The sequence below is a fragment of the Antedon mediterranea genome, chromosome 10, assembly GCF_964355755.1.
Source record: "Antedon mediterranea chromosome 10, ecAntMedi1.1, whole genome shotgun sequence".
Taxonomy (NCBI): domain Eukaryota; kingdom Metazoa; phylum Echinodermata; class Crinoidea; order Comatulida; family Antedonidae; genus Antedon; species Antedon mediterranea.
In genome coordinates this window covers 22,155,905-22,174,913 of record NC_092679.1, presented here as the reverse complement: position 1 = coordinate 22,174,913, position 19,009 = coordinate 22,155,905, and the positions used below count along the sequence as shown (strand labels likewise).

Genomic DNA, 19,009 nt, shown 5'->3' with positions numbered 1-19,009 from the left:
GGCCTATCTGTATAGTGTAGGCCAACAGTAGGCCTATCTGTATAGTGTAGGCCAACAGTAGGCCTATCTGTATAGTGTAGGCCAACAGTATATGATGATACACGATGTTCAAAGGCTTGTTCGGCACTAGAACTAACGACGATATATAAAAGCCTATTATAGGCAAAAAATCAATTTAAAATAAACTTTTAATAAATAATACGATAGAACAAATTATCATCATCTTAATTGATAACAAGTTTTGTACCGACTCTGTCTTATATTTCCGATATGATAATAACATATATAGATAGGCCTCCTTATGTACGTATGTGTTAGATCAAATGCTTTTCAACGAATTAGGGTTTTTTATATACAATTAACTCATAGAACTTTATGTTACACATTTTTCCAGGTTTTTTTTTTGTACAATGATTTAAACTATATACAATTCAATTCAATTATTTAGCATCTGGCATGTCATTTTCTGTAGTTGTGAATCTCTCAAAATACAAATTTAAAAACATCAACATAAAAGAAAAAATAAGCTATAGATGCCTATAGATGACATGATATAAGTAATAGTTCAATAAGGAAGTTGTTACATACAAAAAGCTATAGTTGTATGTTCGTTTTGGTTTGGTTTCTGTTGAATCCATGAGGAAATGCCCTACCTAGCTTGCTTTTTTTGGGGTCTATAGCTACGGTATGAATTATCGGTAGGCCTATCTGTTTATATATATAAATATATTACAATAGGCCTTTAGGCCTGACTTCGATGAAGACGATTACAACAATGTTTTTGATTGATTGGTTGATTGATATGTGAAAATATTATTTTTACCTAAGACAGCTTAAGGTTATCCTTTACAGTTCTTAGGATGAACACCATCTAGGCCTAAAAGAACGAGCTTAGACCACCCTATCTCTCCTGATAGGAACAATATGAATCAAAGTTGGTTGTATGTAGAGTTTCAAAATCGCTTGTAGGCTCTATTTGCATTACTGCCCGGATTATTCCATCTAACGTTATTTAACTATTGAACACCAACTAATCTAAAAAGCACATGAAAGAAAAAGACGGAAATATAATAGAATCGTATTTATAATATATAATATAATAATAAAAACCGCTTGTTTTATAGACATAGATTTTGAATTATTCGTTTTAGGCCTAAACGGAATCACTAAAGTCACTATGAAACGCCAACTAAATCTATTAAAAAACACCATTATAAAACACAAAGACGTAAATAAAATGGTGTTTTTTTTGTAATTATTTATCATGTAAACGAAATCACTATAACTTATCGAACACCATTTCATAAAACGCCAACCAAGGCATATAAAATTAAAGCACCAACAAGGACGGTATAGGATTAATATACTGAGTAATTAGCATTAGTAGGCCCCTAAAGGAATCACTATTACGATTGGGCATGCCTTTTCACTATGAAACGCCAACTAATTATAATATTTTCAAAAATGCCAACATGAAACACAAAGACGTAAATAAAATGGGATTTTGTTTATATATTTTACATGTAATTATCGTCATGTGAACCGAATTATCAACCATCAGGCACCATTTCAGTATATATATATATAGTATCTATCGATATATAAAAAAAAAATATAGTGAAAGACAAGAACCGTAAATAATATGGGATTTGTTTATATTTTACAGAGTAATTATCGTCATAGTTAAGTATTTCAGATAGGAAACATGGTTATATAGTTGTTTTTACTGAACACGAAGATTGCAGATGGCGCAGCAGACTAGACGCCTCCTATTGGCCAATAATCTCTTGGGCTAATGTAATCAATACGGAACGCCGACTATCTCCAATAACAATACCATAAAGAAACTCGAATCATGATGAATGACAGCCACTAATTACAAATTGATCAGATTTTGTATACGAAATGATATGAAGTTATTATGATTTTGTTTTCGTTAAAAGATATTGTCCCCTTGAAAAATAATTTGTAAAAAAAAATTGTTGCTGAATAGGCCGTTTTAATAGTTAATTCACTTTAACAAAAAATTGGATGAAAAAAAAATTGATTTACCTAAATAATGTAATTTAAAGCAAACAAAAAGCCAACTGGATGATCAGATTTTGTATACGAAATGATAAGAAGTTATTCTAATTTTGTTTTCGTTCAAGATATTTTCCCCTAGAAAAATAATTTGTACAAAAAAATTGTTGCTGAATAGTCCGTTTCATTATTTATTCACTTTATGCAGATATGCAGACATCTTACATTCAATGTTATCCTGTAACTATATGATATTATTGTCTGTGTATTGGTTTACAGCTTTGCGGAAAAAAAAACATTTTAAAAAAAGCATTGCGTTTAAAAACAAATAATACACCACTCAATTGTATCAACAAACAAAGAGGTTTTGTATAACATTTCTAACATTAACAACCGTTTTTATTCGACAACAGATCCGGTCATCAATCGGATAATATCGACTAGAAATTGAAACACGTGATCACTACCTCCATGTTTTAAAGCATATATTATTAAGCATGCTTCACGGATGCCACATAAATTAAGCTCTCACGATGAAATCGTCGTCGAGCATGTAAAAATAAACCATGTTTACAACAATTTGTTTAATTTCTTTACGCATCGAACTGAAAGACATACAGCGTAGAGTCGTGTATTTGTAATTATTGTAATTAGGCCTACGGTGGTTGATTTCTACCGAAATCAAGCATATCCTTCTTAGTAAATATACCGAACGATATAATACGTCGATATTTAACCATCGGGCACTGTCCACTATGGAACGCCAGCGCTGTGTTAATTACAACCGTTGCCACGCGACGGTTTGTTTGCAAAGAGCCCGACTAACAAAAGCCATCGCTCAGGGGCCTTTGTTTGCTTTAAACATCATGGGATGAAGTGCCGTCGAAATAAGAATTGTATAATATTCTATAGGGCAAAGATCGATATATTATAAAATATATTAGTCGTGTTTAATTTTGATCAAGTCAGATGAATTAGGAAGGATCTATTGTCAACGGTAGAGTAACCAATAAGCTATATATTAGTAGGTGATATAAATTTAATATTATTGGTATATGGTAATATTATTCTCGTACATGCTGATTAAATATTTAATAAGGAATGTGTTTATTACAACGTGATCGATGACTCCCTATTTCAACGACAGAGATAAAATTAGATAAAATATATGTGTTTAATCATGCATGGTACAATATTTTAATGTTATAGCATGTATAACTCATGCCAAGCACAACACAATCACATTACTATTTTATATTATGAAACACATTATCAGTAAACACCAACATTCATCATCCTTTATCCTTATCATCGCTATCATCAGTAACAACAACACAACACTTGTGACGTAACGGCGTAAGTAGGCCTACGTGCACGTGTGAACGCAATTGACGAACTACAAGTGGCATTAATCGCGGCTGTAATTGATCAAGTCTCACACGTACGTTCAATTCTCGTGGAAATCAAGCTTTATCACTAACTGTATTCAAGGCTTTATTATTAATATCATTAATATCATTATCATAATTAGCGACAATTCGCTTGCGTCTATATTTACATGCAGTACCAGGTTTTATTAACTATTATTATAATAATCTTCGTTATCAGTATAATTTGCATATTATTCATATTCTGTTTCAATATGTTTCATAAATACTCGAACGTTAATATTTGCTCTGATATTGAGAATCCGTGCTATGTGAAATAACGACATATTAATAATAACGTTGGGCTAGAAAATCTCTTATTGTAAAATGAACCTCTGCTGCTTTATGAGATTTGTAGAAGGATAATCGAAAGTTCAGAGTCATATAGTAGTAGCTTAAAGCGATATGAAGGCTGTTAAAGGGCAACTTCGCCGGTCTGAAAAAAAATTAAATTGACGAATCACGGGCGTATGACAATATATCCATGGTTTTAATATTAAATATGAAAACATTGGTTTTAATATGATATAAAATACTGCAATATTTTTGATTTAGTATTAGTAATATGTTGATAGATAATACTTTGCAATCTCATTTCGTCGTTTACCCCCCAAAACTATATAAATTAAAACATAATACGGATAAAGATATTGGACACGTATTAGCTGACAAATTCCAAGTACTTTCTTTACTAAATTTCTAAAAATTATCAAATATTATCGTCATCAAATGTACTGTTATAAAATTTATATTTAGCATCATAGATTATAGTATAATCCGTGTACCGTTGTCTCAAGCATAATGTATGTAAGTAGGTCAATGGTCAATGGCTTATAGACCACGTGTTTGAATCTGTTTGCTACAAGTTTGAGAAATACATGACACGCGCCTTCAAATGCTGATGAAAATGGTACTGTTCTTTACGCGAGCGTTGAAATACTGGTGAAAATGGTACTGTTTATATGCGCGCGTTGAAATGTTGATGAAAATAGTACTTTTTTGTACACGCGCGTTGAAATGTTGATGAAAATGGTATCGTATTGTACGCGCGCGCGTTGAAATGCTGATGAAAGTGGCACTGTACGCGCGCGTTGACATTTTGATGGAAATTGGACTTTTCTTGTAGGCACGCGTCAGCTGCTTTGTTCTTTTCAACATTCATGTTCTTCTGTGAGCCTGATTTTAAATATAGTCATGTTTGAACAAATAACTGATTATATATTTTCCAAATATTAAAAGGAGATAATAAAGTGAGATTTTGTTTAACAATAACAATACCAGCATCAAAAATATTAAATGTACTTAAACGTAAAGGGGTCGTTTTATAGGCTTATACCTCATGAATATACGTTTTGATTTATAAAATTATTAACGTTGCCGGGTAACATGTTATTTATAGACGCGTTGAGCTGATGCGCAGGTCCAATAGATGTACTTAAAACAACCTGAAATAAATGGGTGTTAGTACCGTCAACACATAATGATTATTTGAAAATAAAATTGTAGGCTTACCTATAGTTGAGACTACTGTACCGACGAAGTAAAATGCCCCTGGAAAATCCCATCTTAGCCGGTGTTCTTCTGTTAAACCCTTTGCAACTGCATATTCATGCTTTTTTAACAGTTCGTCAAAGTCCTCTTCTTCTACAATATTCGTATTAATGTATTTGCTTTTAAAACCATTAAGAACATCTAAATATTCCGCTCGTTCGACCTGCTCCATGTCCGCCTCAAGAAAGTGGAAAATTATAGCCCCCATCAACCAATAAAATAAGATAAAAAAAGCTAGCAAAATAAACCGGGAATTATCCTCTTTCAGACGAATAATAGCGCAACATTTGTTTGTTCGCGCCATTCCTTGAAATCCCTATTTAAAATGATTTTACGGACCTACTTAGTTTAGGAGGTCTATTCCTCCTCAATAAATACCCATATCCTTGTCAAACAAGCATACAACGACTCATTCGCCTGAAACTATGAACTAAACCAGACTGAACTCCAGATAAAAGATATATTTTCAAATCGCGCATTTCTTCTTTTTAACTTTATCCATCAGGTGCGTGATTATAATCTCCAATTTTTACCACCATTGATCGAATCAAAACTCCCGGCATTTATATAACGATAAAATTCCAAAATGCTCCTTCAAAATGGCGAATAGAGAAAACTTGATTTTATTGCTAGTGATAATATAGCACTGTATTTATGGTAGATTTTAAAGAACATCTCTCGAATCCCATGAGCGTTGATGATAATCACAGAATAACAGAAAATCCACCTTGTAGATTCATTCGAAAAAATGTATATTGGAAATACTTTACATTTTATTCGATATCGCGAAATCCTTTTATTATCTTTATGTTACTTGAAGATGATTTTCTTGTACAGACATCTATATCCTAGGCACTGCCTTGGATGCTCTCGGTCAGGTCGAGATGATAATGAGCAAATTATAATAGTATTACTATAGATGCATATTCGGCTCCAACTCTCTCGACCATATAACGCTGATCTAAACTTGTCATCAGTGCATCGCTATATGCTACGTCACAGCGCGTATTATACTTTCCGAAATGAATATTCATGAATGATCGGAATAAATAATGAGGTAGCCGCTTCCGTTATTAGTTTTCTGTCACTGCGCACACCACACTGAAGCAGAATATCAACAGGTTTTTTTTTCAAGTCAGCTCAAGCCATCATCAATGCTGTAAATACCGTGAAATTCATATTGACTGAGGCTTCTAAAGACAGATGTATTTTACGAGAATCGCAAACCTAACAGCAGCTGCCGCTTTCCCATCGCCTCATTTCGAGTCGGTCCGCAGAAATTATATCGATCGGCAATTGACATTAAATCAAAGAAAACGGAGAAACGAAGGAAGTCACTAACGTAAGCATCTCCTGTGTGCGAGTTCATTGCCAATACGGAAATAAATTAACAGCGGATTGTCTGAATAATTCGCAGGTCACGAATTCTAATGACGACATTCACGCTTGTTGTTTATTTGTATATTTTACCTTCAAATTTGTCGCAAATTTTTTCATTTATTAAGTAATTCTTATTTATTCTAATTCTGAATTTATTATAACGAACAACGAGAATAATATTAAATCTCTTTGTTCAGTAACACTACCAGCATATTTTATATATATTCACCGTCACTATAACCTGCATAATTCATACAACAGCTCACAGTTTGCGATTAATAACACAAAATGTTAGATTAGCTTCAGTAACGCAATTATTTTAATCAACATTTGTTTCAATAACCATTGCCATTTTTCACTTGCGGATTGATGATGAAAGTGGTTGATTGCATGAGGGCGCTAGTACGTATTTCTTAAATCTGTTGTTACTAAACTACCTTTCACACTCGGTCATGTCCTCCAATTACCATTATTTATGTCATCGCTGTCTTCATGGTCTTCATCGCGCCCGGGTCTTTTTTTGTCAGAATATTTGGGAATTATCATGAATTTTACTATAAATATAAATAACCACTCTATTAATTTGGCGAATATAGCGTCTCGTATTTCAAGAACCATCCAACCTAACTGGTATTATGGCGAAAACGGCGTCACATATTAAAAAGTTGTGTTTGGGATTACCCCGTTTTTTGTTGTTGTCGAGCGTATAATAATCTGAGCTTATTTCAATGAGATAAGTAAGCCCAAAAATGAGCTTATTTTTGCTGCTTATGTGTAGTTAATTTTAACTATTAGGTGGTTAGCTAAAGAGACTTAAAATCATATTGGTTTTTAATATAATGGTTAGTCAAGCCTAGTACTTAGTAGTAGGAGGGTAGGCCTAGCCTGACTGGCCCTCTAGCTAGCCTAGCCTAGTTTATAGGCCTACCTAGCCTAGTTTGAGTCAGTTCACACGCGGGTGGTGGGAAAACTCCTCACTCACTCTCACTGTAGGATAGGTTAGGGTGGGTACGAAACTGCATTAGCGCCGTTTATAGTTATACTAGATTAATGGTGAAAAATGTATTATTAATATTAAATAAACCATTTCAAAAATCTTATATTTTGCAGTTAACTTGTTGTGTTGCAGTTAGTTATGTGAGAGTTAGTTCCAACAGGATGCCGATGTGGACGCTGAGACTTGATAGTGGTCCACGTCGTGTAAACCATGCAGCAGCAGCTGTGAACCATTTAATCTTCTCGTTTGGAGGCTATTGTACAGGGGATGACTACTCTCGACGGAGACCAATTGATGTCCATGTCTTTAACACTGGTAGGTATGGTGAGCTATCGGCATCCTTGGTTAAAAAATGATGATAACACCTTAAATTTACAGATTCTATAACATGATTTTGGGGCGTTTATTCCAAACGATGTTCTATAGTGGATGTTTATTCGAATAAATACACTATGGATATGGTTTACTTCTAAAAATATTAGGGTAATAAAAGAGAATAGTCATGTGTAATCAATCAATAGGTCAATAATCAATAATACAAAATAGTCGATCATCAGTGAGAACTCTAAGGAGAGGAAGGAGGGTATTTCTCAATACAATGTAAATATCACTAAGAAACGTTATAGGAATTTGAGGCCTATGATTGAAAGTATGTTTTTATTGAAAAATAGATGACACTTTTTATACTTTTTTTCATTTTTTATTTACAAGACTAATAAAACAATAACAGTTCCATTGATATTTGACATGAAAACTGATAGATTATGAAAAAAAAAGGTGAATATCAAATGAAAACTTCTATAAGTTGTGAAAACAAACCCCCCTCCATTCTACCATTATTCTGATATATAGTTTTTTTTTTTAATTGATGTTTTTTTTATTTTTTTTTATCGGAATGACTCTGGTTCACTTGACCTTCAGGAGTAAATGACGATCCATTAAATTGTTGTACACCGTCACAATTTTCATCTATCAATATTGTTAATGGCTATAAACGGCAAATCTTGTAGTTTTCTGCGAATCCTTTCAACATTTTTACCCATTTCTTTTGCCATGCTATCGTTATCTTGATTTTCGAAAGATTTTTTTAATCGGTTAAATTCCTCAAGTGCTTCCATGAAATATTTATTTGCATCACTAAACTCATTTCGTTTTTCGTGAACTGTACCAAGACTCTCCATGACCTCACCCAGCTCGGTGTTTTGTGAAATTCCAACTTGACGTATTCTATAGCACTTGTAGAATGACTCAAGTGCGTCGTCTAATTGATTAAATTTCAGCTTTAAAGACGCTAAATTAAATAATGAATTCGCTGTAGACTTATGCCAATATTGTAGGTTTTCTCTAATGTCGACTGCTCGTTGGTAGCATACCATTGCTTCGCTATAATTCTCCTGGTATTCGTATACTCGTCCCCGATTCATAGCTATGAGAGCTGTGTCCACATGATTTAGGCCAAGTAATTCCCTCATTTCAAACGACTGATCAAGCAGCCTGTGAGCTTTCTTGGGATTATCTTCATAAATACATGTGTTAATTGCGACATTATTTAACGAAACTATGATGTCGTTAGCCGGTTCACGTTTAAAGCGCATCTTCGTATCTAGTCCTTTCTGACCATATTCTAGCGCTTTATTTTGGTCTCCCATTCTGATATAGGCCAGACTCATGTTGTTGTATGTTCCTCCGATTAAAGGGTGATCGTCCCATATTTTTCTTCGCATCTTTAACGTCTTCTCATGATATCCAATACCACGTTTTAATGAATCTGTTAAATTAAAGATATTTAAGTCAAAACAATGTAGATTAATGCTGTATTTTAATAGAAAGAAAAAGTGGAATTTAACACAATAATTTGAATAATTACGTACCAAGAAGAACGTATGCAATTCCTATACACGACCAGACTGCTGCAATTATTCTCTCCCATCGGGTGTCTAACTTTCTTTCAATTTCATTCATTCTCAACAAAGTTTCTTCGGCATCTTTAAAATATCTATTGATTATTTTTAAAAAAACTATTAAAAACTAATAATGGACAGATAAATCTAAATCAAATAACCCATAACAATTAACATGAAAATTTAATATTAAAAAAGCTTCACATTCCGCTTTTTGTTCCATGACATCTTTGCCACCCCAGCAAAAAGAGTTCCCCCATAAATCAAAGAATATTATAAGGATGATAATGTCTTCTGTAATGACAGCTTATACTGAACATTTAGAATGTTTATTACCTCAAAGCGACTTTGAAAGAGCCTTGCAGGAACAAGTTCCATCCAATATGTTTTAACAACCATGCCATGTCAACAGTATCACCATATGCAGCTAGAATGTCAACTGCCTTCTCGTACTGCTCTTGTGCCAATTTCCAATTTGATGCAGTGAAGGTTAATGCTTGACCATAGGATGACAACATTACACCGAGATGTTTCTTCTGATTTCGACTTTCAGCAGCTCGTACACAAGCCGCATAAAATTCAACAGATTCTTTTCTTGGCAGAAAATTAATAATAAGATATTCTGCCTTGCAAGCAACGTCAAGAAAGAGATCGTAGTCTTCCGAAGGACAAAACGCTGCCTCTTGCAAAAGTTTCTGTATGTTTATTAACTCTATACTGAATAGTGGGAGTTTCTTACACGAGTCTTCTTCAACAATTGGCGCCAACGATTGCAGCAACTTTCCGTAAAATGAACAATAACGATTGCGCAGAACAATTGACTGTTCTGACGTGAGTGAAGATAATTCGTAGGATAAAAATTCCCGTAAAAATGCATGAATATCGAAACGATCATTTAGTGTATCCCTGGCAACAAGGGACCGTGTTGTTAGTGGAATCAAAACACGTTGTTTAGCAGAAACTACTGGTTTTTCGTTGTTTAATTCAAGAATGTCAGCAACTGCTTTAGCAGTAAATGAAGAAGGAATATAAGAAAGCCTTATGTAATCATTTCTTATTGACTTTAACTTGTTGACGGATGATTTAATGACGAAAGAAACATTTTCTTCTTCACTGTAATTGGCAGAACTTAATGTTTCCAAGCGATTCTCTTCTAGCAACGCAAAGAGTTCATGTGGAGTATATGTATTATTTTTAAGTTCAGTTTCAGCGATTACTAAAGCATGCGGAATTCCGGCACAATATTTAGCTATCTTCTTATCAATACTATCTACAAATCCAACATTTTCCGCAACGGATGTTAACAACTTGATAGAATCTTCAATACTTATTGGTTTCAAACGATGGTGGTACACATTAACATGGATTGACAGCAACCTGTATTTAAACCTGGAGTTTATTAGCAACAACACTTTTGAGTTATTGACAAGTCTTGTACAAAAGTCTAGAAATTGAGTCTGCAACTCATTAGACGTATCAACAGACAAGTGTTCCGCCGCATCAAAAATCAGTAGACAATGAAATTTGAGTTGCATGAAATGCTTTATAAGTGCATTTTCAGAACATGGTGGAAGTCCTAATGCTGCAGATAGCTTGACAAGGACTCTGTTGAAATGTGTTACTTGATGTAGTTTAATGCAATACACATTTAGTTGCTTATCCAAAAGTTGGAAATCACTTACCAGTCGGTTACCAATTTCTTTTGATAGACGTGTTTTGCCGACCATTGGTTCTCCTGTAATTATTATCACTCGTCGTATTTCTGATTTCGGTGACAATACAGCGTCGGAAAATAGTTCTTTTAAATGTTGAGTTTCCTTTTCTCGCCCGATGAACACTGTATTGTCCACTGTGTACTCACTGTTATCCATTTTGCTACAATTTCTGAAAAGTAATAATATCTGCAGCGTTACTACTGGTAATATTATGCATATTATGTCTAGGCATCACCAACCTCTCATATTTGTAGGCCTAACACACCGCTTCCCCTAGGGTAATAGACGCCTGTTCCCCTAGGGTAATAGACGCCTGTTCCCCTAGGGTAATAGACGCCTGTTCCCCAAGTAGAGTAATCCTGCTATTTTCTAATTTCATATTAAGGTATTAATCTGGTCCTACAGCTTAACTGGAAACTGAGGACATTCGGATTAGGCCTACATGGCTCACAGCAGCCAGCATGGCAGTGCCTACCAGTTCTTGTATTTAAAACAATGTTATTTGTGCAGCACATAATTGTCTATAAAATCATATAAAATACTTACCAATAAACAATTATGTCTTCTTTAGCCAATTGACAGATAAATCTGAAAACTGGAAATTTGAGGTACAACTCGTGAAGGATTTGGATTTCCTTATAGTCATTACAATAAATTATTCACAAAGAAACTTACAAAAATTGTGTGAATGCATTGAAGTGCGAAATTTCAAGAATATGTTTTCATGTCTATACTTAGAAATGACTATTTACAAGTTCACAAAATATACAGGAAATATCTGGAAAAAACATTTGAATCCTATCATTTGATAAATATTATGATTTACTTTATGTTGTGGAGAATATATTATAACTGGGCCCTACTATTGCATTATTCAACATTAGGCTACTGTTTACGTTACTGTAAAATTAAAAAGTGTTGTTCCAATTGGTATTACCGACACTGACAAAACTGAAGTTCCAGTTCCGCCCACCACCTAAATTGTCCTCATCAAAGTAACAAAATAAAGAAACTGACTTTTACTATAGTTTCAAGCATTGCCCATGGTAAATACAAAAAGGGATACGTTCTAAAAACCTATATTAAATGATTAATTTTTATCGGTCCTAACCAGGCTTGTGATGACGACTATTCAACTCTGTCTCCCGATATTTTAGAGATTTTCTAAATGTTTGTTATGGCTTAATATTGTCTAGATATTATGTAAATATAACTGGTTTAATAAGAACAATTTAAATTCTTTAGTATCGTTGAAATGGAAGAAACTTCCCGAAGTTGAGAAACATGATCCAAGTTTTCGATGCGTACCCTTCATGAGGTATGGTCACTCGGCCATCGCATACAATGACAATATTTACATATTCGGGGGCAGAAACGACCCAGATGGTGCCTGTAATGAGCTGTATTGTTTTCAAACCTGTAAGTAAACAACAACAAGTCTGTTTTTTTGGCATTCACTTTGTTGTGATTGTCTCTTTTTTATGTCCAGTATGAATAAGTTTTGTACTCTAATTTCCAGGAACTGCTACTCATGTTCTGTACTGTTCTGTGCTACTATACCAATCCCCCACTCTTTTCTGGACAATTTATCATTGGTTGTAACCAATTAACTTCCTGCATACAAACTTTGCGATCATATACTGTATTTACTATGAGTAGTAGATACAGTAGAATCCCATGGTTAAGTGTAATCTCACCCCTAATTTAAGCTAAATATTGCTTAATTCAATTTAATTTAACTTAATTCAGTATTATTTTCATTCCTATAGCAACTTTTAAATGGTGCTTACCTAAACCTTCTGGCGATATCCCACCGGCTAGAGATGGCCACTCTGTCTGTCTCATTAAAAATAAGATGTATGTATTTGGTGGATATGAAGATGAGGTACGTATTATAGTCTCTTTATGAATTTTGACAGCGTTGTACCGCCCTCTATTTTCTATGACGTACAAGAAACCATGGCAGCAGCGAATGTATACACTTTCTTTTACAGACTTGTTTTTTTTTTCAGTCACAGTGTTTTTCAAACTCTGTTCATAAATTGAATATAGATAAAATGAGATGGAAAAAACTTGAATGTAAGGTATGAATTTATTTTTCTTATATCATAATTGTTTATTATAAATTCATAGAGCATAGAAACACTCCTAATTACCAAGGGATATAATTAAAATTAATTAATATATAAAACGTTTAAAATGAGGAAGTCTTAGAGAATGAGAAAAAACCACCCAAATCAAGATTCGAACCTGGAATCTTCTGCGTCCTACCATTTGCTGTCGAGCAGATAATTAAAAAAAAATTGTATACTTTGAAGTCCACTATCTCAATTGGTTTTAGGCCACCTAAAAGTTTCTAATTAGCATATTTAAAGTACCATATGACATAGTGTAAATACTGTCATAATAATTCTCTTATGACATCATATTACAAAAAAGAACATTATGATAAAAGTTTCCAAAAATTAGCATATTTAAATTACCATATTTAAATTACCATATGACATAGTGTAAATACTGTCATAATAATTCTCTTATGACATCATATTACAAAGAAGAACATATGATAAAAGTTTCCAAAAATTAGCATATTTAAATTACCATACTGTATGACATACTGTAAATACTTCTGGTGACATGACATCATAATATGACATCAAAAGAAAAGAACTTTTGTCTGTCACCATACAGGGCAGACCAGCACATTGGCGAGATTTCCACTCAGCTGTAACCATAGGACAATACATGTATATATTTGGTGGAAGGTCAGATTTAAATGGCCCAGTGTTCACAAATATGGAATTTTACAGTAACGAATTAGCAGTATTTGACACAAAGAATAAAACATGGACTCAACCAGCAATATCAAGGAATCGACCTATTGGAAGGAGGAGCCACTCAGCTTGTAAGTATAACAAATAAGCATAGGGACTTCCCTATATTTCGAGTCGTTCTACCCCTCCTGGTAAGATGAAATATCTCTAAATTTTAGTTTAAAAATATTGAATGGGTTCTGTTTCATTTTGCAACGCTACTAGTTTCGAACGACAAATAGGATTTCCTCCAAATATGTATGTCTTCCCCTAGTTCCCATTCATGTGGTGTTTGTCGATTTAGCATCAAAGGTCGGGAAGGAGGGTCATTTCAAGTTTTATATATATATTGTACCTATACATTTTTTAACAGATAACCCTTTTCAGGGTCATCTCCTTATCACCTCACTTTGCTGTAGCATAGAATCTGAAATTATATATTTTTTATTTCTACTATTTATTTTTTACGTTTTGTTATGTTTATCATTCTATAGTTGTTTACAAAGACAATATGTACATATTTGGAGGCTACAATCGTGTCACTAATCAACATTTTGACACAATTCATAAATTTGATACCAAAGCAATGGAATGGTCAAAGGTTAAAGTTCAAGGGGTGTTGAAACCATGCCAACGGCGTCGACAATGCTGTGTCATGATGGACAGCAAACTAATCATGTTTGGTGGAACAAGGTGAATATTGTAATTTTCTTTCATGGGTTTTTTCAGTGCATTAGTGGTTTTCTTCCAATCTTAAAAGTTCAAAGTTCAGAGGTCAGGTGGGCTTATGAACTCAACTCAGTTATGTCAACATAAATCTGAGCAACTGAAAGCAACATATTTCAACTCAAGTAATGCAAAATATTTAGAATTGACCACAGTAGTAGAGTCTACATATTTCTTGGAACTGACAGTAACTGAGCACAACTAATTCTAGGAATCATCTCGCGATTGGTATGGTAATCACAACTAGTTACAATCGGTTCCTCAAGCAACTACTTCATTTCAGGAAAGTTAAGATTAATTGAGTTTATTTTAGTTTCAGGTTGACATCAATTTCCTCCTTAACTCACTTTTAATTTTTGTAAAAAGTCAAAATGTAAACAAGTATGAAAGAAGAATTGAAAACAATTTAATTAAGCTAGTTTACTGGTTTTATTTTCTTATTTAGCCCAACATCAAAGTCTACCTCAATTGACCATCTACAGGACATGGATGACTTGTATATACTAGATTTTGGTAAGAATTAAAAAATTATTTTATTATTAATTAATTATTTTGCAACGAAATGATAAGGATTGATAATCTCAAGAGGTCAACTAAACTGGAGAAAAAACAATATAAAATGTATGACATTAGGCCATGAGAACTAAATTACATTAGCCACCCATTTTCAAAATGTGTTCGTTCCTTAAAAAAGTGCTTCTTTTTCTTCGTTTTTACAAAAAATTAATACTGTATTGAGATTAGGAAAATAAAATTTTGCTGTATTTTTATTTTCTTCTGTTAATATATTTTACAAAAGATGGCTAATTTCCATAATGATGTTAGACTGTGAGAGGGTCTGGAATGGACTGCAATGGGTACTCAAACTTGAGTTGGTGCAAAGTCTTTTCGAATGCATTACATTTACTGAAATCTTCAAAATATTTGAAAGGAGTTTATGATATAATATTTGCCTATGTCTTATGTTAAGTTCAGAACTATCACAATTGTAGGCCTCTCCTCCTTTTTCCAAACCATTAACATTCTCGATTTTGTTTTTGCTATGATTGCTTACTGGTACCTTTTCTTCTTTCCTTAAGAGCCAAGTTTAAAAACCCTTTGTCAGTTGGTTGTAATTGAAAATAATCTCGACACATATTTACTTCCACGAGAATTAAGGTAAAGGAACTAAAATATTTGTTGATGCATAATTCAACAACATTTTGCTTTGTGTTTATTTTATTTTGTCCATTTTTTTTTTGTCCAGAATATATTAGATAATTTGCGACTACTATTATATTAGGTCTTTTGTATTTTATATTATTTGATCAGGTGTTAGTTCCATGTTGATCACGAATGTAAATATTATGTGTGTATTGTTTTGTTTGTGTTTTTCTGCCAAGAAAACAATTATCATTGTACAATGTATGAATGACTTAATAAATCGAATCTGAATCTATTGATTTGTCATCGGTCCTAGAAACTACTAAACCTGTATTGAAGAATAGAGCGATCAAGCAAGTCAGAACTTCCCCGTATGCATGCTATGAATTGACATGACCTAACTTTCCCAGGTCATCAGTCTCCGATGCTGATATATTTTTTAACGGAAACGGCAGCTATGTTTCACAGTTGGCCCTCTAGTTTTAATAATGTCTCTTATATTCTATCATATTTGTCATACTATTATATTTATTAAATGTTGTGCTTTTTAATTTTCCAGAATTGAAATAACCAATATGATCTCAAGCAACTCACTTTAAGGAGTCACATGACATAATCACATGACCAATGATGCAACGATGAGTATTTTATACAATTTCTCTATAACTTCCAATGTTTGGATTATTATTTCTTTGTACAGCTTGGGCCTAATGCCCAGTAATTAATCGGCAAATGTGTACAGTGTGTCATTAACATCTTGGTGTAAAATAGGTAAATTCTAAATAGATTTTACTGTTTTTTGTTTTTAATGTTGCATTGCGATTCTTGATGTGCAGTATGTACAACTTAGATTTAAATTTTTTTTTTCCAAACAATTTTTCAACATTTTTAGCAATCAGTGTAATGTAATTCAACATAGATATGAAGAGTGTTTTGTTAAATTATTAAAACTAAAATTACAAAACATTGTTTTTAAAATGAAAAGGAAAACAGAGCTTAAAAAATAGAAAGTAAAGTAAATTACATATTTACAAATTACAATAAAACCATTAAGATTTTTTAATGAAAGAAAAGGTATTATTTTTTAAGCTAGAAAAGGATAAAAGCTAATTTCTTATACAAACTAAGATTTAACAAGTTAACTGAAATTATGTTCTCAAATAAGGAATCCTTATTTTTAATAACTATTATTATGTAAATCTATTTTTATACAAGGATTTATTTATGATGATATTTAAAAAATCAGGTCCTGTATCTTGGTTATATAGGTAGCTATGGAACGCAAGCTTCGCCAAAGTTTGCTAATTAATTATCCATTTTCTAAAAGTGTATGTCATATTTTAAAACATATTTTAATGTATAATAAGTGTTTTTTATTTTTTATTCTATTTTCAAAACATTCATGCAATTCTCATTGATAAATACTAACAAACCCCTTGATATCAACATTTCTTATTATAGAATACACATTAATATCATCAATACAATACAGTTAGGGTTATGAGCTAGTTACACCCAGGGACCCCTGAGCTTACTGGGACTCTTGAACAGGGCCCAGATAAAGAAAACATGCATTAAAATATGTTGAAAAAACCAAAAACACATTAGCTGACAGCCAATTTGACTACTTTTTGCTTTAATAAATTACAGTTAATCAAAGTGATTAACTATTATGGAACATCCAAATGGCATATTCGGCCAAAAATTTGAAAAAGAAGCGGGACAATATATCTTTAATTAAGGGATATTGTATTACACACCAAGTTTGAAGTTGTTCCATTTTTAAGGGTGGGTCTCCCCTGAAGAGAGAAAGAGGGAATATCTACTGTATTATTTACTGTTTTGTTCAAGTGAGCAAATATGGGTGGTTAAAGCATTTGTTTGATAAATACCAAAAATGTATGTAACATTTTATTTATTTTGTGAAACCCAATGTATCCTGTCAGCTGCAGTTATTGAAGCTTTGTAAGAAAATGATAATAAATTATTAATAAAATTTATTCCATCATTTACATACGTATATTTTATTAAAATTGACTGTATTGTTTTTGTTGTGACTACCTTCCAGGCGCTGCCAGTGGCATATATAGATTTGATGTATACCCCATCCTAGTCTAGGTTCTAGACTGTGTTTCTACTTAATATTAGTAAAAAGATAAAACATTTTGCACATATGGCGTTTCATACGTATAGTGCTTTCCAGACAAAAATTTAATTTAACTAACATAAAAAAGGAAAAATGAAATACACACTTGGGAAAAGATTTGTACATTACATTACTGTTGGTATTTGTCGCAGCCAGACATATGATCAAAGTGATGTTACGAGTTCCTATCTTGGCAATGTGAGCTCAGTGTCCTGTTGTTAGATTGCCTTGGCACTAGTTAAAGTAAGTTTAATTTTACAATCTATTGTTTGATTCTCTATTTGCATACATGTGCTGTGCCAACTGGCCATCAGACTGGCTTCTGGCATTCTCCATGCCACCTGGGAATAAGGACCTACGAAACAGTCTGGACGGTCGTCTAGCAGTGTCTGTGAAATACTCGTAATCGCCCGTCATTCTGGTTCCCGATCCCGTCAAAGTGTTGTCTTTGGAGGATCCTGTTATACTCTGCTGCAAATGGGAGATGTACCGTATACCTTCTTGTTTTGTTATGATTGGCTCAAAGGTGTGGATGACAGAGTTCCTTCTAGAACATCGTTTATAAGCAAGAATGATAAGGAGGATGATTAAACAGAAGGCTAGCGAAAGTGAAAGCAGAGATATCCAAAGGTAATCTCCTGTCTCTTCAGTAGCGACAACTTTCTCTGGGCCGCAAAGACTTACAAATTGATCAAGTATATCTGGGCAGAATTCGTCTATTGCGCCTGAGTCAACACAGCTGTCGTATAAAACACATGATACGTAGTCACCTTCGAGAACGGACGTTACAGCTTCATTGATAATGAAGAACACCAAGATAGATACATTGGTTGGCGTATTTGAAGCAAATAGAACATAGAGGTCAGGAAGTTCATTCGTAGACTCTACGAAGCTGTTAAATTTATACTGAACAAATGGGTCTGTTGTTTCCGAGCCTAAGTTTTCATTTAAGAAGTTGATATCAACGCTTTCCGAGTGCGGCGCACATATAAACATATCGGGAGCTCTGATGTGAGGAATGCAATATTCGTCTGAATTGCAAGAATTATCTGAACAAACGCCAGATGCAAACTGACACTTGATTCCGTAATGAGACGAAGGGCATTGGCACATGACGTCATCACCATTTTGGATGCAGTCTCCAACTTCACAATCAACGTCTTTACACAATGGCTGATCGTTTACTCC

The 19,009-nt window shown here is 33.4% G+C and overlaps 3 protein-coding genes across 5 annotated transcripts in view; 1 reads left to right on the top strand and 2 right to left on the bottom strand.

Moving 5' to 3' along the window:
- The window catches only part of LOC140061135 (potassium channel subfamily K member 13-like), a 30,714-nt gene extending 24,788 nt beyond the window's left edge, over positions 1–5,926 (bottom strand). The window contains exon 1 of the mRNA XM_072107588.1: positions 4,962–5,926. Coding sequence (XP_071963689.1) covers positions 4,962–5,304 — 343 coding nt within the window. The 5' untranslated portion in view covers positions 5,305–5,926. The remainder of the gene's footprint in view (positions 1–4,961) is intronic.
- Positions 5,927–6,235: 309 nt separating this feature from the next.
- LOC140060653 (kelch domain-containing protein 3-like) lies at positions 6,236–17,855 on the top strand. Of its 3 annotated transcripts, none has more exons than XM_072106955.1 (10): positions 6,236–6,342; positions 7,491–7,692; positions 12,239–12,412; positions 12,763–12,878; positions 13,006–13,077; positions 13,685–13,898; positions 14,301–14,499; positions 14,978–15,045; positions 15,612–15,690; positions 16,235–17,855. In XM_072106955.1, the coding sequence occupies exons 2-10, from the start codon at positions 7,539–7,541 to the stop codon at positions 16,272–16,274; spliced, it is 1,116 nt and encodes a 371-aa protein (XP_071963056.1). In that variant the 5' UTR covers positions 6,236–6,342; positions 7,491–7,538; the 3' UTR covers positions 16,275–17,855. The 3 variants fall into 3 exon arrangements, with proteins under 3 accessions (XP_071963056.1, XP_071963055.1, XP_071963053.1); XM_072106954.1 differs by lacking the exon at positions 6,236–6,342 and adding an exon at positions 7,019–7,117; XM_072106952.1 differs by lacking the exon at positions 6,236–6,342 and adding an exon at positions 7,189–7,222.
- On the bottom strand, positions 8,160–11,621 carry LOC140060862 (uncharacterized). The gene is made up of 4 exons (XM_072107222.1): positions 11,540–11,621; positions 9,615–11,162; positions 9,249–9,373; positions 8,160–9,145 (listed from the first exon to the last, which is right to left on the bottom strand). Exons 2-4 carry the CDS (start codon positions 11,147–11,149, stop codon positions 8,343–8,345), a joined length of 2,463 nt encoding a protein of 820 aa, XP_071963323.1. The 5' UTR covers positions 11,150–11,162; positions 11,540–11,621; the 3' UTR covers positions 8,160–8,342.
- Positions 17,856–19,009: the final 1,154 nt, after the last annotated feature.

Excerpts from the sequence above, each read along its gene's own strand:
- LOC140060653 (XM_072106952.1), top strand. Across the intron at positions 7,693-12,238 it reads TGTCCATGTCTTTAACACTG|TATCGTTGAAATGGAAGAAA; the intron begins GTAGGTATGGTG and ends TAAATTCTTTAG. Across the intron at positions 13,899-14,300 it reads AAGGAGGAGCCACTCAGCTT|TTGTTTACAAAGACAATATG; the intron begins GTAAGTATAACA and ends ATCATTCTATAG.
- LOC140060862 (XM_072107222.1), bottom strand. The coding sequence starts at position 11,149 with ATGGATAACAGTGAGTACACAGTGGACAATACAGTGTTCATCGGGCGA. Across the intron at positions 9,374-9,614 it reads TCTTTCAAAGTCGCTTTGAG|ATATTTTAAAGATGCCGAAG; the intron begins GTAATAAACATT and ends AATAATCAATAG. Across the intron at positions 9,146-9,248 it reads AATTGCATACGTTCTTCTTG|ATTCATTAAAACGTGGTATT; the intron begins GTACGTAATTAT and ends TTAATTTAACAG.